The sequence below is a fragment of the Sturnira hondurensis genome, unplaced genomic scaffold (assembly GCF_014824575.4).
Source record: "Sturnira hondurensis isolate 20B ecotype Veracruz unplaced genomic scaffold, ASM1482457v3 Scaffold0010128, whole genome shotgun sequence".
NCBI lineage: Eukaryota > Metazoa > Chordata > Mammalia > Chiroptera > Phyllostomidae > Sturnira > Sturnira hondurensis.
In genome coordinates, this window is record NW_028082759.1 from 29,585,685 (window position 1) to 29,602,105 (window position 16,421).

Here is a 16,421-nt window from a genome sequence, read left to right on the forward strand (position 1 = left end):
ACAATACCAGGCTCAGCCCTGGCTGGTGTGGCTCAGTGGATTGAGTGCCAGCCTGAGAACCAAAGGGTTCCCACTTCAATTCCCCGTCAGGGCACATGCCTGGGTTGTGGGCCAGGTCCCCACTGTGGGGCATGTGGGAGGCATCCACACATGGATGTTTTGCTCCCTTTCTCCCTCCCTTTTCCTCTGTGTAAACACAAATAAATAAAATTTATATTAAAAAAAACAATGCCAACCTCAGGAGAGTATCGTGGGGATTAAACAAGGACAATGAAGGCCAAATACTTAGTGCAAAACCCAGCAGGTAGCAAGTACTCAGTCAATGGTGACTGTGGTCAGTGATGATGATGATTCTGATTAAAACCAGCCATGGGGATGGGACACTGTCCTATAGGTAACAATTCTAGAAAAATCCAAATAAAGTTGAAATCTTTTTTTCCAAAGTAGTCTTTAACTGATTTCAGCTGCGACAACAAGCTCTCCTGATTGCTGATGGGAATTTCTGTGCACACGGAATGCCCTTGGTGGCTACAGGTCAGAGGGGGGCCACTTGCTGCGGCGGGCGCTGTGACTTGACAAGGGCCATTTGCAGCAGTAGGGCACTTGAAAGAATCTAAAACGCATTAACAATGACACAAAAAGTGTTAAGTAGCACCTGGCAGCTTTGAATACAACATTTAGAAACTTACGGAAGTGCAAAATGTTTTTAAAAGGTAAATCCTTTTGGCTGTGAAACTAAATGTATTGGGTACATACCAACTCCAGGAAGGCATTCTCTGTCTCACCATCTTTTGCCATTTTGGGTATTTCTATGCTTTTTTTAGGAGGTAAAAATCAATGCTGAGGTAGAGAGGTACACTATTCGAGCCAACTAGCTTAAAGTCTGAGTTGCAGGACTTTGAAAACTGAAGTCTGTTTTCAAGAACAAAGGTGATTGTAACCTGATAGAGTTCGGGAAATCTTGGGGGTAAACGTATTCCCTCATGCCAAATCACCGTTTTGCAGTTGAAGAACGTGGTGTCAGAAAACCAAGTAGGATGCTCTGTAGAGTCCCACAGAGAGCCAGTGACATGGATGGTGGTGAAAAGAGGCCCTTAGACTTAGGCCCTAGCCAGTCCACTCCCACCAGTTTACCTCTGGGAGGGCCCTTCTACTGAACAGCAAAAACAACGAACAAGCAAAAATCTGGATTCGTAACATAAAGTTCACATTAAACTTGGTCTATATTCAGAAAAAACATTTCTTCAAACATTTTAAATTTCTTCCTAAAGTTTTCTCATATTACTTACTCATTTACAGATTAAAAATGTATGTGTTCACCTTCATCTAAATAATAACAAATTAGCAGTCTTAACTAATGAAGTTTCTTTCTAATTAAAATTCAGGCAACGACAGTGACAGAAGACAGCTCTTGTGTCACACGAGTCTTCGGGTGGGTCAGTGTGAGGATTAAAGGCGTTAATATGTGGAAAGGCGTAGAACAGTACATATGGGCAGTATCAATTAATAGTGTTGCTGAGGCTCTTTAAGATGACTACGAATATTTAAATGAGGGTTAATGTATCTGGGTTAATGTACTCTGGGTTCAGCGACAAGCTTGATAGAATAAATAAGGTTCTAGACCAATGCAGGCTGATAGAAACACCTGGTGAGTCACATATGTAATTTTAATTTACATGCATGTCCTGTATGTAACATCACCAAAGTAGAGAAAAACGAGTGAAATTAATTTAATCATGTATACAAAAATGATAGTTTCAACATATAATCTTAAAGACTCTTAATGAGATGCTTTATGTTCTTTTTTTCTCATACTGCCTTTGAAATCCAGTGAACACATGGCCTCTGTTGCCCACCTCAGTTCCGACTGACCCGGTTTCAAGTCTTCGGTGGTCACACATGGTAGGGCTGTGTGTTGGACAGGGCTGCTCCTGTCCTATTTACCTGTGAGCCAAATTTTACAAAAGCAACCTGGTTTTATCTCTTCTAAAACTGCACTTGCTTTCTGTTGGAATTTTCTTCCTTGTTACAAGAAGGGTAGTCCATGCCAAAGCCCATCAGAGTTAAATATAACTACATTACACATTTAAATTTGTGTTATAGTACATAGAGGCAAGAACTGAGTTGAATATTCAGCTCACTTTAAAAGTAGTTCACTGAAAAAGAAACAGAATATTTATTTTTCCTCTATGTTTTCTTTATATTTCAATAAATAGTAGCATATTGTGTTACCAAATTGGATGGAGGTTTATTTAGTGAAAAGATTTGGTGCTTTATATGAAAAATACTTAGGCTTATGTTTTTTTTTAAAAAAGACTAATTTATTTATTGTGTTCAGTAAACATTGATTGTTCCTGTTGAGCAGAACCATGTTGCCTGTAAGGGTGATTTTGATTATGAACAGTATGGTAGCTACCATACTGTCATGGTACATGACAGTAGGCCATACAGAAGAATCTGTACATGTCTTAAAATTATTCCTTAAGACTCCTTATCAAGGACATTATTGAAGGCATTATGATAGAAAGAAACCCTTGTTGCTTCAAACATTGGAAAACAATGAATATCTTGCACTGGAAGCTACATGAATACTCACTAATAAGGTGAAAATTTCTGTTAACTCTAAAAATTGTAAGATATAAGATAAGGTAACAAGGTCAGCTTTCAGGTGGAATAGTCTCATTACTTATTTTGAATTTTAAAAATAGCAGTCTTTATTTTGAAATGGTAGCCTTTTATTTAGTGTTAGGTTTCATAGGGCATCAGTACACACAATTCCCTCCTACAAGTTTTATAAGACGGCTTTGAGCTCTTAGTAGCTCAATTTGTAAAGGAACTCTTCCCTGAATTTACTTACCTTTGGAATCAGTAAAGATTAAACCATAGCTATAGCTATAGATCTTGCCATAGCTATAGATCTCTGAAGATATGAAGTGAGGAAAGTTCTAAATTTTAGAGGGGAAAAGAGGAAGGGAGAAGGTGGAAAAGGAGAGAGAAAGACAGGAAGGGAGGGATGTGGGTGGAGGGGGAAGGAAAGGGAGGGAAAAAGAGAGAATATAGTCAGAAAACAAAACACGGCTATTAAGGCTAGAATGTAGCCTTTGTTCGGGGAGTTTGCTATACCACTGAGATAATGATGGCTGAAATAGTTCAAATCCCTCCCAGCCTGCCCTTGGGGTTAAGCTGGCTCTCAGTGCTGGAAAGAGGACCCAAGAGAGAAGTTCGAAATGTTTATTTTAGCTGAAGTGTTAAGCTTCTTATGAGACGGCAAAGCCCCTAAATGGAGAGATTACCACCAAGAGTGATCTGGACAAGGTAGTGGCGAGGCCAGTGGCTCCTCCAAGGTTAATACTAAATGCACAGTTCCTGAGCACATTGTTTACAAGTGGTGGAGACATTTTTGTCAGTGCACAGTTGATCAATCTTCCCAGAAATCACTTTGACTCAGCTAAATGGACTGCTTGCTGGCAAGATTTTTAAAATCTTGAGTTTCTCTTGGTTTTGTTTATTTGTACTATTTTTTCTTTTTAATAGAACATTTTCCTTATATTTTTCCAATGAATTTCAAATCCTTTGTAATATGGTATTACTTATATCAGATGATCTTTGTGTGATCAGGCAAATGGAATTCTGTCCTGCTAAAAGTAGAGGCCATGTCATCTTCTCCATCAGGGAAAACGTAGACAAAAAAACTTGTTTGGTTCTGTATGCTCAGCTCCTCATTGTTTAATTGTGACCACCATTTACACAAGACATACAGTTTATTGGCTGAGATAAGAACACCTGCATGCTGTACCTGCTTTCAGTACAGGTATTGAGAGAAATCACATAGTCCAATCTGACCCCAGGTGGAGGTGGAGGGGAGAGCCACCTGAACAAGGACTGTGAATGATGTCATTGTGTGAATGATAGCTTTGCTCTCTCCTTCCTTTGAAAGCTAATGCCTCCCTGCTCCCAAAGCCCTCTCCTCTGAGTACTATCAGAGTAACCCCGTGTCTGTTCATGGGTCCAGGGCTGGGTAACTAAAGCAATATTTTCACAAAAGAATGAAGGTTTCTCAATATTTGGTCACAGTCCCTGGCATAGAGCAGGAAACATTCACAACATTTGCTATCATGAGTGAGTGTAAATAAATGACTGTTTGAAGATTCAATATTTGAGAATTTTGTTTTTCATAGTGGCTCCCAAAATATGGGCAGGGAAAGTTTGGAAACAAATTCAATATTCATTAAAATTACAGACAGTAATTTAGACAGATAACAAATTTCAAGATTCAAAAGGAGGCAGATAGGTACAAATATGAACCAAATTTTAAAAGATGGCATTTGCCCTGGCCCATGTGGCTCAGTGGTTCACAGTGCTGGCCTGTGAACCAAAGGGTCGCCAATTTGATTCCCACCAGGGCACATGCCTGGGTTGCAGGCCAGGTCCCCAGTAGGGGGCATGCGAGAGGCAATAACACACTGATGTTTCTCTTCCTCTTATTCTCCCTCCCTTCCCCTTTCTCTAAAACTAAATAAAATCTTTTAAAAAAGACAAAATTTAATATTTGAACAAGCACCTTCAAGACAGGAGAGAAAGGGTTCAACAGATGCATGTGTAAATGCAGCTCATTTTTTCTCAGCACTGTGTTGCATGAGTCCTCGAAAGACTAATGCAATTCTAGGTGCACTTTCTATGCCACAACAGAAGCATACAAAAAGGGAAAAAAGGAAGCAATATTTTTACACTGTTTTGAGATGATACCCTGTGGACAACCAGTTGATGAAGAGATGCAGGAGGGCGCTGGGGTGGGGAGCTTTAGAAACCTTGGCACAAGAGGAATCTGATTCCCCTCGGTGAGGGCGATGAGAGGGCTGGAGGGCACTGACTACTTAGTCTGTTATAGGGACCTGATGGCTCCAGCAGACAGAACCAGAAACAGTATATAGAATTTGAAAAAGGAGAGGTTGTAGTTCAATGTAAGGAAGGACTTCTGGCAGAGTTGCTCCTTTAGGGGTTGGGGGGAGTGTGGTTCTCAAGTTGGATATATTCAAGAGGCTGCATGGCCCCTCACTGAATAGCTCCTATTGGGTTACTGTACGTAAGAGTCCCTTTTAACTCTGTGGCTGTGATTCACTTGGCATGTTGTAAAATAAAGCCACCTAGCATAAAAGAAGAGAAAAGCCATGTAAAGTCTCTAAAATGGAATGGCCATCAGTATTGCTTATTTTCACCAGGGTGTGTACAGCAAAGCACTTAGGCAGCTCTCCAAGGTGCTGGAGAGGGTTGCCCTGGATATGTAGTTGTGCTTTGGTTTTCTTCATGCTTATTTGGGTATGTTCTCATGTCTTCTGAATTTTTGGCTTTTCTGCTCCATATATAATCTATTAACATATGCCCCACCCCTGTGCTCCTCAGGGCTTTAACTAACACAGATACGCACAGAGAAAACATGTAAAAGAGCTGGGTTACCTGGGGCTTCCTTGTTCTGTCCCAGGGAAACATGAATCCATTTCATTTGCAAAGATTAGGCTTCATAGTTAGAGTTGAGCTGTTTGATTGAATTGATATGTAGAGTAGAACCCATTGTTTTGAGACAACTGCATGAATTTGCTTCTTGGGTTCTTGATTTTATGCTTTCTACAGCACATACATATCCTGAGTGGAAATAAGAATCTCAGGCAGAGAATTATTTGTACAGTGAGGTGGAAGAAACACTAACTATTTTAGATAAACAGTTTTGCAGCCTTAGGTATAACCAGGAGTAGTGTGATGGTGATAAACTTGTCCTGTTCTCCACTCTGTATTTTTTTTTTTTTGCTTTTCCTATGCTACTTGATTTTTTGTTGTTCTTTGTTTTTTTCCATCTATAAAATAGAGACAATAATGCCATTCTTTAAGGTTATGAAAACAAGTTGATACATGTAAATAACTTACAACAATGCCAGATGCATATACTAGTGTAATTACAGCTTGTGTTTGGGATTCTTTAAGATCACCCTCAGGTTTGATAATTTTCTAGAAGGACTCACAGGACCCAGAAACGCTGTTGTACTCACAGTTATAGTTTGTTACAGCAAAAAAGAAAAATACTGATTAGAACCAGCAGAAGAAAAAGGTGCATTGGGTGGAGTCAAGGTGCACTGGACCAGTTCCAAGCTTCCAGTTGTCCATCCAGTGGTGTCACGAACAGAGGTTAATTCCCTTGGCAATGCTGCATGACGTGTGCAAAGTGTCACCAACCAGGGAACCTCACCCATGCCTTGGTGCCCCGGGCTCTTACCGGGGTGGAGGAGGTCAGTCACATAGGCACACAGTGTGTGTGATTGACCTTCAGCTCTTCCTCCTGCTCCTCCCCATCACAAGAGGTCAAATTGATGCAGTGTGATCCAAATCCCAGGCATACAAAAATGGGCATTCAGGGTCAGTCATATTGTAAGTATACTGTATGGCATGGCCCAAAGTCTCAGGTATACAAGGATGCTCTATCAAGCAGGATACCCTAGGGGTTTAAGGAGGAAGGCAGAGTCTGTCCCAAGACCCTTGGAATGTGGAGGGCCTGGGCAACTCAGGCCTACTGAGATAAGCATTTACTGCACATATTTGTAAATTTTGCTTGCTTGTTTGAATAATATAATTCAACTTTTCTCTTAATGTTTTGACTGATTTTCTTTTTAATATGTGAACATTAACTGAATGTTTACTATGTGGATAGCTCTTACAACCTTCTCCCTATAAGCTGGAAAGTTATTTTAAGTTTCAATCCATGGTATAAATTCAGGAAAGAAATGCTAATGGTCCAATATGAGAGGACACATCAGAAACTAAAGATCACTACTGTAATTGCCATAATGGTGAAAATAGTGTCCTCCATAAATTTTAACTACAATTACATGTCAAATGCATTATGTATATTAGTGGAGTCCTTATCAACTGTGGGAGGTAGGTAATAGTTCTATTTTACAGGTAAGAGAATAAAGGTCCAGAGCTTAAAAATTCCTCAGCCAGCAAAGACTAGAGTCTGTATTTACCACCTGACTCCAAAGCATGACAGTCTCATCATGCATGCCAGTTTCCTATGACTTTGAGAAACAAAGGCTCTAAAAAGTATTTAAAAACATTAAAAATCAAACAGAATTCATTTCACCATATACTCCTTAAGATCTATAGAATGTATAGATGCTGGGGCAGAGTTGTGGCTAGAATACATGTTCCTTTTACCAACAGATGAGTGCTCTGCAAAGAATTCCAAGGTGCTCCTCCCCATAAAAATGTGGTATAGAAGACACAAAAGCAAGGAAAACAGAGCTACAAAAGGGGGAATTAAATAGTTATTTTGAGTGTCTTGATTAATAAGGGAAACATAAAATCTGAATGCCGAAATTGTTGCCATCATGAACTTTTTGTAATTATATCTTTTTCCTTCCTTCTCATATTATTAGATCTCAGTCTGTGGTAGAAGCTGGGACTCTGAAGCATGAGGAGAAGGGAGAGAATGAGAACACTCAGCCACTGCTGGCCCTGGACTGATCCCTGAGTCACTCCATGTTCCCGCATAATGCCAACCATCAGTGGTATCAGCCACCCAGGAGGGACATGCACAACTGACCCCCGCAGACATGTGTGTTTGGCTTGACACAAGGCTCTCCACTCCTGCCACCCAGTAATGACTGTCACCAGCCCTTGGCTGGAGCAGCCAAAGTTGGACAAAGACTTGAGAGATGTTTCTCTGTGTTTTTCAGTAAGGGTATTGAATGGAGGATGAAGCAAGGCAGTTATGTAAACAAGATCCCTCTCCCCCACATTTATGGTATTAAATGAATTGAAAAGAGAAAAACTAAATTCGATGCACACTGCATTAGGACAAGGAATTTTCTGAGGCATTGCACAGAGACCTTCAATTTCTGCAATTTAAGATTAAGTGCATTTCCAAGTAGATACATCAGAATAAAACTGTGCAGACACAGTTGTCAAGTTTAATGTAGTTCAAAAGCCCTGAGACAATAGTATCTCCAGTAATTACCATTCTTATTGAATTATTTTCTTTGACCTCATCACCAGCATCAACTTGTTCAGCCTAAGAGCATGTTTTCCGAGGTCTGGCTATTTTCAGAGTTTGCTTATTTTGATATCCTGCAAAAGTGATTTTGACATCACATCTTTTGTTAGGCTACCAGCTGATTGTCATGAGCAGACTTTTAAAAGAGGCACAAAATGTGAAATATGATTATTTCATCTTAGCAATGTGACTTCCACGAGCAACGTGTGCCTGCAGATACGGGGGAGGGGGGTGGGGTCCCATTGGAAACATGTCCGTGGTTGGTAAATCCATTCAAGTTGCCTCACTTGGGTCACTACAGCTAAGAAAAGTGCTACGAAAGCATTTAACTCCCTTTCCCCCACCACAACCAGTTAAATGTATAGAGAAAGGGCCTGGCTGTTGCTGAGTGGGTAGGTATTCAATCTTGGAGGAAGACCCTTAAGGATGGCTAAATATGCAAGTGCTGAAAATAAGAGAAGACTAGGAATGCAGGATGAAATGCCAAAGATCATTGTATTTCTTTGTTTATTTTCCTTAGAAATGAGCCCCTAACTGTTCATTAAAAGGAAATTAGATACAATCAAAGATATCACAGGACATGCTGTCCTCACTCGTGCCATGTGGCCCCAAACCAACAGTGTGTTTTTAGATATCTCTTGCTCTCCCAGCCACCTGCAAGGCACGGCCATTCATTTGGATGACCAGTTGGTGCTCGATGCCAAATAAAAAGATTTTAGTTGCTAATGGGCAGTAAAATATGATTTTACATTTTAAGGATTTGGGAGCATTAATTTGTTATAGCTACAAAATTCAAAATTCAGAAGAAAGAGGTGATTTAATTGGCCATAAATCATCTCAGTGGATATTATTACTATTCTTAACCATTTATAGATCTCTTTCTCAATGGATCTGGTGTTTTAATTTTTTTCTACTGGTATATAACAATTAACAGAAGTGATTTTTCTATTTCTCCCTTGAAATAAAATTGCAATAGAATTAAAAATGTTTCTGAGCCAATTGTATCACAGTATTAATAAAACTAACTCATTTTGTGTAGAAATTTCAAATTAATATTGAAATAATTCTACCAAATGTGGTGACTGAAACACTTTTCTTATACACCGTGACATAGAGACAAAAGATGAAGAATTAAAGTGAATTAGAAAATCCATTTTATTACTTGGTTTATAAGGTAGTTGTGGAATCCAAATACCTAAAATGCAATTATTGCCAACTCTTTGCAACAGTAATGATAATTCTGGCTTTTCAATTGGCAATATTTAGGATCCTGTAGTGACCTGATTTTAAATACCATCTTATAATTACTAAGTGAAGAGCTAGTTTTTACTCCATTCTATGACTTCATTACATGACTGTAGGATGATGGTTCAACATTGACAACTTATTCTTCAAATTTCTTTGTGTGTGCAATATACATACAGGAACCAAACTGTGTAAGTGACATGAATGTTACCACACGAGCACTGATTGTATTGTCCTTTGTCAGTCATTTCCTCTGTTCAATAAATACTGAAGGACAAAAATACCTTTTTATTTTTCAGGAGTTTGCCTTTTCTTCTGGACTTTGGTAATTAATTTTGCTGTTTTCCTCACATACTTCTTCATCTATTTGAGTGAGTTTTTTGAACACTGGCAACACAGAAGGGAACACAAAAAATAGTTTGCAAACTTCTCCTAGAAACTAATGGGCTTTAAGGACAACCAAAAAAAGTCCATTTCAACTTTAAAGGACTGTTTTTTAAATGAGATAAGAAAGCATCCTCTTTCGTCATTTGATGGAAAGGAAATTGCAAGTATTTTTAACCTATCAATTCTTGGTAACCTATGTATCATTTTTCCAGCATTTTTGTTCATATTGGCTTAAGTTCAGTGCACTGATATTATTACATTCTTATAGCTAACATTCTTAGTTAGCTTTAATTTTAAAAACAAAATTTAATGCATTAATAATCTACCAAATTAATGACTTGGTCATCTTTGGAATGAGTAGTAGGCAAGACCATTTTCAACAGCTGTTTCGATACTGTGGGTAATATGAAAGCTAAGTTATGGATAATAATTGCTATTTCAAAGTGATGTTTAAATGGCAGAAGTTTATCAAGCAAAAGAGCTGGAAGACTCCTAAGCTCTTTCAGAGAGGAGAGCAATCTTGACACCCTACACTCAGGACAAAGATCCTGGCATTCTCAGTCTCTCACTCTTCCTTCCTTCATATTTTTGCAAACTTGTGATGGGAACCCATCACAGACTGTGTCACTCACATGGACATACCATGGGCAAAGAAACCCGGGGTCCAGCCCCATCCCCTGGACTGCAACCGGGCCCGCAGCCAGCGCCCTGGCAGCCACGGCTCCACCTGATCCTGAGAGAAAATATTTTACTTGGAAAAGCTTTACTTTTTTTGTTCAGCCCTAACACTTGGCATTAAAAACGTTTACATGTGGCATTTTTATGACTCAGCATAAAACGATCCCACGTCCCCTTTCAGTGTAAAGGCTTCCTCTTAGCAAGAAATGCCACTTGGACAGTGTCTACACCTTTCTCCTGGGGAGGAGAAAATGAGGACACTAGCTCTCAATGAAGATAAAAAAGCCAATAGACTCAGTGGGTGGGGAGCTGTACAGTTCACAGACATTGGCATAATTACAGGTTTTTCCTTTGTATTAGGAAAATAAAGCTGCTGATTTTGTGAGTGTCTTTGTCTAAAAATAATTAAACAAGGGAAGTCTGAGTTCACCAGGAAAGTTACCACTAAAGTTACCATCTCTAAACAGCTAGAAGTAAAGCATTTTACACAGCTGGTCATTAAAATCAACAAAAACGTAGTGGTATGTGATGACAAAAAATCATTTAGCTACCCTAGAAAAATATAACTGTATAGAAAAATTACAAGCTAAAGCAATCCATTCACAGTTGCTACATGCATTCTCACTGTACACTGATTTCACCCATTCTAAATGGACAAAAACATCTTTGGCTGGCAAGGTAGAAGCTATCATGTATTTACCTGAAATACAGGCATCAGAACGATGCTCCCGTGGAATGAAATACATCAGGGCATTTCTTATGTAAATTTCAGCAAGGCAAATATTCCCTTTAGTGTCTTCTAACCCTAGGAGGAGGTTCAGAGATTTTCAGGCTGCAAATCAAGGGCATGAAGGGCATTGCTGAGTGAACTTCTATCCTCACACCCAAGGAGATAGAGCCAGAGAGGCAGCCTCTCTCCAGTGTGTCCCAAGCCCACACAACACGCTAAATTGCAGGAAGGGTGCGTCTCTGTTGGGGTGTCAGCTCCGGGTGCCACACATCCACGATGAATATCAGCCGGAAAGATGCGGAATCCTGCCACACCTCGTGCTCGAAGGAGTCGTCGAAGATGAGCACCTTGCCTTCTTCCCACGTCCTGGAACAGAAAAACATGGATTCTCGATTCCGATGCTTGAGGATCAATTCCCGTCCAGGTGTAGGAAGGCACTGTCATGGTAATCTCTGCAGTATGACCAGACAACTGAACTGCCAAGCCAGGACTTCCTCTTTTTGGGTGATTAGGTCGGAATTTCAGGAATCCTACCACGAACATCAATTTTCATCTCCTAGCACTGAAGGTGTACAAAGAGTAGGAGACTGGTGATAAGAACACACTCACTGTTACAAACCTAAATGAGGCTTGTTTAGTGGGGCAGGCATTCAAACTCATGCCCCACCGACCCATGCCCAGGCCAGCGTCCTGGTCAAATACACCATGGAATCCTTCCTGGTGGTTCAGAGACAAGTTCAGACCTACACACAGCAACTGGCCGTCCAGCTTTTCTGTACCCAGTAGGATACCTGGCAGGGTGTCTGTGCATCTCCACATGATTCTCCTTTCAAGCCATTTCATTTTTTAAAGCATTTTTCTTTTTTAAAAAAATGTTTTATTTATTTATTTTTAGAGAGAGAGGAAGGGAAGAAGAAAGAGTGGGAGAGAAACACCAATGTGTGATTGCCTCTCCTATGTCCCCTAGTGGGGACCTGGCCTGCAACCCAGGTATGTGCCCTAACTGAGAATCAAACTGGTGACCCTTTGCTTCGCAGGCCTGTGCTCAATCCACTGAGCTACACCAGCCAGGGCACCATTCCATTTGTTAAAGTTTCATTTTATGGAAAGGCAGATAGTAGATATTTCTAATGACATCTATGAAGCAACTGGGTTATCCATGGAGTATTTTCCATCAACACCCTTTTAGGGCCAAGAGTACCACTTCCTAAAATATCTGTATAGGGGCTAACATCTAAATATACTGTAGTCTGAATAAAGCAGTGAGGAGAAGAATATTCAGGGAGCAATTGCACAATGCCTTTCAAATCCAGTGAAAGTTTATTAACCACACAATGGTCTCTTCTTTTTCAAAAAGGTATCAATTATCAATATATTACATGCTATGTTATGTTTTTAAAACAAAGCATTTCTACTAGCAAATTTTCTTGAGATATTAAAATTCCACTCAAGAAGTTAAAATTTTATATTCTGGATTAGCAAATGATTAAAATTATAGAAGAGAAAATGCTAGCTTGATTATAAGTGATTTTAGTCTCATAAGGAATTTTCCCTTAGAAAAATGATTTGTGTCTTTTCATGTTCATTACTAGGTAATTAATCAACATTAATTTAAGTAATATTACATATTATGGGGTATCTCAACCTTGGGGTCAGATAGTTCTTTGTTCTGGGGGCCATGGATGAGCATCTCTGGTCCCCACCCACTAGATGCTAATAGTACTCTCTCACCAACTGTGACGATCAAAATGTCTCAGTCATTGTCAAATGCTCTAGGGGAACAGGGTGGGGTGGGGGTGGTGGGAGGCAAATTCATCCCAGACATATTAAAGAATCTGACAGTAACATTTCCACATTTAAACTAATAAAGTAACAAACACTCACAAGTTAAAAGTTCCTTGAATTTGGGAACCAAATCTCTACTCCTGCCAACCCCACCCCCACCTCCAACACACACACATATGTGCATACACGCACACATACACCTCGCCTAATGTCTTGCGTTCAATAAACCCATGCTGCTCGGCTCTTTGACAATTCCTCTGAAGGTTCAAAGAGTCCTATTGGAGTTCCATCTAACTGTAACTAAAGACAGAAATACAGGGATGGGCAAAAGTAGGTTTACAGTTGTTCATATGGAACAGAATACAATAACTAATAAATAATAATACAAGAATAAGCCATGCTTCACATTATTCACAACTGTAAACCTAATTTTGCCCTTCCCTATATACAGACTCAGGAGAAATATAAAGACTCAAATAAATGACAGACTCTCTGTTCATTACTATGCAAAACCAAACTTGAAAGGAAAGGCAGAGCTAAAAAAAGAAGAAAATGACAGGAAAAAGAGAAGTGAGATGATCCACAGCTTATACGGTTTGATGGTCGTTTCCTAGGTTTAATCAGCGGGACGGAGCAGTATTACTGGCTCTCACCGACAAGCCACAATTAGAAGATTATGCAGGGGAAGCTTATTCAAAGGGAAAACAGGACATTGAAGTTCATGTCACTGTCATTCACAGTAAGAGGTGGAGCAACCCAAGTGTCCAGTGCTGGATGTGTGGACAGACAAAGTGAGATACACTTGTATACATACAGTGGGATACTGTCCGGCCTTAAGAGAGATGTCTGACACAGGCTACAGTGGAGGGAACTTTAAGGATATTATGCCAAGTGCCATGAACCAGTCACTAAAGAACAAACATTATGTGATTCCACACATATGATGACATCCCTACAGGAGTCAGCTCAGACAGACAGAAAGCGGAATGATGCCGAGCTCTTGTTCAGAGAGCACAGAGCTTCAGTTTTGCAAGATGAAAAGAGTTATGTTGAGGGATGGTGGTGATGATAGCACTAAATGAGTATACTTAATGCCACAAGACTGTACATCACACATAGTTAAGATGATCAATTGTATGTCATGGGTGTTTTACTATAATTCTGTAAGAAAAAAATGAAAAGACAAAGGGCAGTGTGTGGTAGGAGAGAAAGGGGAGTGAAGCCCCACATGATAGAAAGTCACGGATTTTGAAGGAAAGCAGATTTGCACCTGGTGGTCCTCCCATTACCTACTGTGTGCCCCACGATGTGTTACTTGGCATATTTGAGCCTCTCTGTCTTCAGCTGCATAGTTGATGTGAGGGTCAACACATGGTGAGCACATAGTATGTACTCAATTAATGATAGCAATTATAAAACACAGGAAGAAAGAAAATATTGAAAAATAGGGAAAAGACAAAAGATAGAGGTGATAATGCTGGGCAGTGGTATAATGCTACCAAATATTACTTGGTTATTTTTATGAATTAGCCTTCATTTGAGAAAACTGAACTCCTCCAAGGGGGTCAGGTATTAAAAACATTGAGGACAATCTCTGAAATATACTTTGTGATTTATACAAAGTGATTCTCAGTACTTTTTTGTTTTTTTGGATGGCAGAGAATCTGAGACCTACTTAAAATACTAGAAGTACCAGTAATTCAAATAACAAAATAGAAAATTCTAGGTTGCACCAAAAACTATTTTTCACTAGATTCTGATAGGTCCAAGAAAGTCAAAGATTTAGGAATGCTGTATGGGAGAAAAATCTTGAAAACTGCATTCATTAACTTAAATTCCTCATAAACTTGGAAAAAGTTTTGAGGCTGGAACACACTGGTTCATTTACGAAACAGCAGGACCCATAAAGGGAAAACTTAAGTTACCACTGGTTTGTTGCTTTTCAGATATTTTAAGTCAAATATGACCTAGTGTAAACCATTGCTTAAACAATTTTTTAAAACAAGAAATCTGGGAGGTATTCCGAAGGTTTGGATTCCTTCCGGGCCATAAACTTGAAGGGGAGGTGTGTCCTCGTAGACACACTTCCATTTTTTTATTTGCCCTTCCATTTTCTTCCATACATCTTCTTCAAAACAGCAAAGATACTCAAATACTAAATATAGATTTGCTTAAATGTAGATTCCTTCTGAACACTTAAAAAAACTGTGTCTTTCAATCATCCACCCGAGCGAGATGACTAACCTGTAATCCCAATTAACCAAAGAGGGGGCAAGGAAGGCCAATAAAACCTCGGCCAAGTGGCGTGCAGACTGAAGTGAGCTGGGGTGAATGAGAAATGCATCAGCTGCTGGGAAGCAGACAGAATGTAAGGATGTCAAAGGACCCTGGTTCTCTTCTGAGTAAAAAACAAGGACTCTCATTGCAATGCAAAGAAACAGTTTTGAGGCCAGTTGCTTTGTGAGCAAAGCTCCACCAAATAGAATTCAATTACACTCAAACGATGACATGGAAGGAGCCCCGGGAGAAAAGATGCTCAGAGTGGCCTTTGAGAGGAGTCCTCTTGAAGGTGCGGGAAACGCTTTCTTGGAGGGGTCAGCACAACAGGGTCAGAGGTGAGGTGCTGCACGTCCTCCGTGGCTTACTTCTAGAATTTCTTATCCTTATGAGAAGAACACCTCCTCTTGGTTTGCAAAAGCGTGTGAGAATATATAGCCTCAAGACAAAGCAATATAAAATAACTCCTCAATTTCTCAAAGTATTATAATTAGAGTTCATGATAACGATATAATGGTGGCAGCACATACATAGTAAGTGTAATTCTGTCATAGGATTATCATCAATATTAATAATGCCAAGGAGTGATACTAGGTGCTTATAGAGCCTTTCACCTAAAAACGTTATAGATCTTATCATCTCAGTGATCCCTGCTCCAAGTTCTCAGGTAGGCAAATGACCTGATTCTAATTTTCCAGGAGAGAGATGTCTGCAAGGATATTATGATCTATGAAAGAAGCAGAAAGTCACTAGAGTTGTTTCATTAGAGGTCAAGCCTTTAGCTCGAGATCACAGTGCTAGGGAATAGTGGTGCCTGTAGATGCTATGCTGAGGGGGCCTGTGCAGTATTTAAACGGTCTGAGTGGAACACAAAAACGGGTCAAAGAGTTCAGCAATAAGGATACCTAACACAGCTCTTATTAATTCTGAGCTACTGAAATTCCTCAGTCTGACTTCAGCGGAAATTCTGGCACATAGTAGAATTGAAATGTGGGGCTGCATTATCATTACTTCCTCCTCTCTTGCTCCTTATAATACACACACACACACACACACACACACACTCCTCCTATTTATCTACCTACTTACCTATCTCTCTGAGAAAGCATTTTTCTGGAAGCTAGGATTCCTGTGTTTTTGTTCTGACTGCTGCTAACTAGCCACGTGACTGTGAGAAAGTACTTCATCCAGAGGCCTCAGTTTCCCCATTTGTGCAGTGACGGAGATGGACAAGAGGACCTCTGAGGCTGCTTTCAGCAACAAAGTTCTCCTAATTCT

General features: G+C 39.8%; 2 protein-coding genes across 2 annotated transcripts in view; one reads left to right on the forward strand and one right to left on the reverse strand.

The window, feature by feature from the left end:
• The window catches only part of CLVS1 (clavesin 1), a 162,643-nt gene extending 153,074 nt beyond the window's left edge, over window positions 1–9,569 (forward strand). Inside the window, exon 5 of the mRNA XM_037058611.1 lies at window positions 7,425–9,569. Coding sequence (XP_036914506.1) covers window positions 7,425–7,512 — 88 coding nt within the window. The 3' untranslated portion in view covers window positions 7,513–9,569. The remainder of the gene's footprint in view (window positions 1–7,424) is intronic.
• Window positions 9,570–9,840: 271 nt separating this feature from the next.
• The window catches only part of ASPH (aspartate beta-hydroxylase), a 179,017-nt gene continuing 172,436 nt past the window's right edge, over window positions 9,841–16,421 (reverse strand). Inside the window, exon 24 of the mRNA XM_037058615.1 lies at window positions 9,841–11,447. Coding sequence (XP_036914510.1) covers window positions 11,297–11,447 — 151 coding nt within the window. The 3' untranslated portion in view covers window positions 9,841–11,296. The remainder of the gene's footprint in view (window positions 11,448–16,421) is intronic.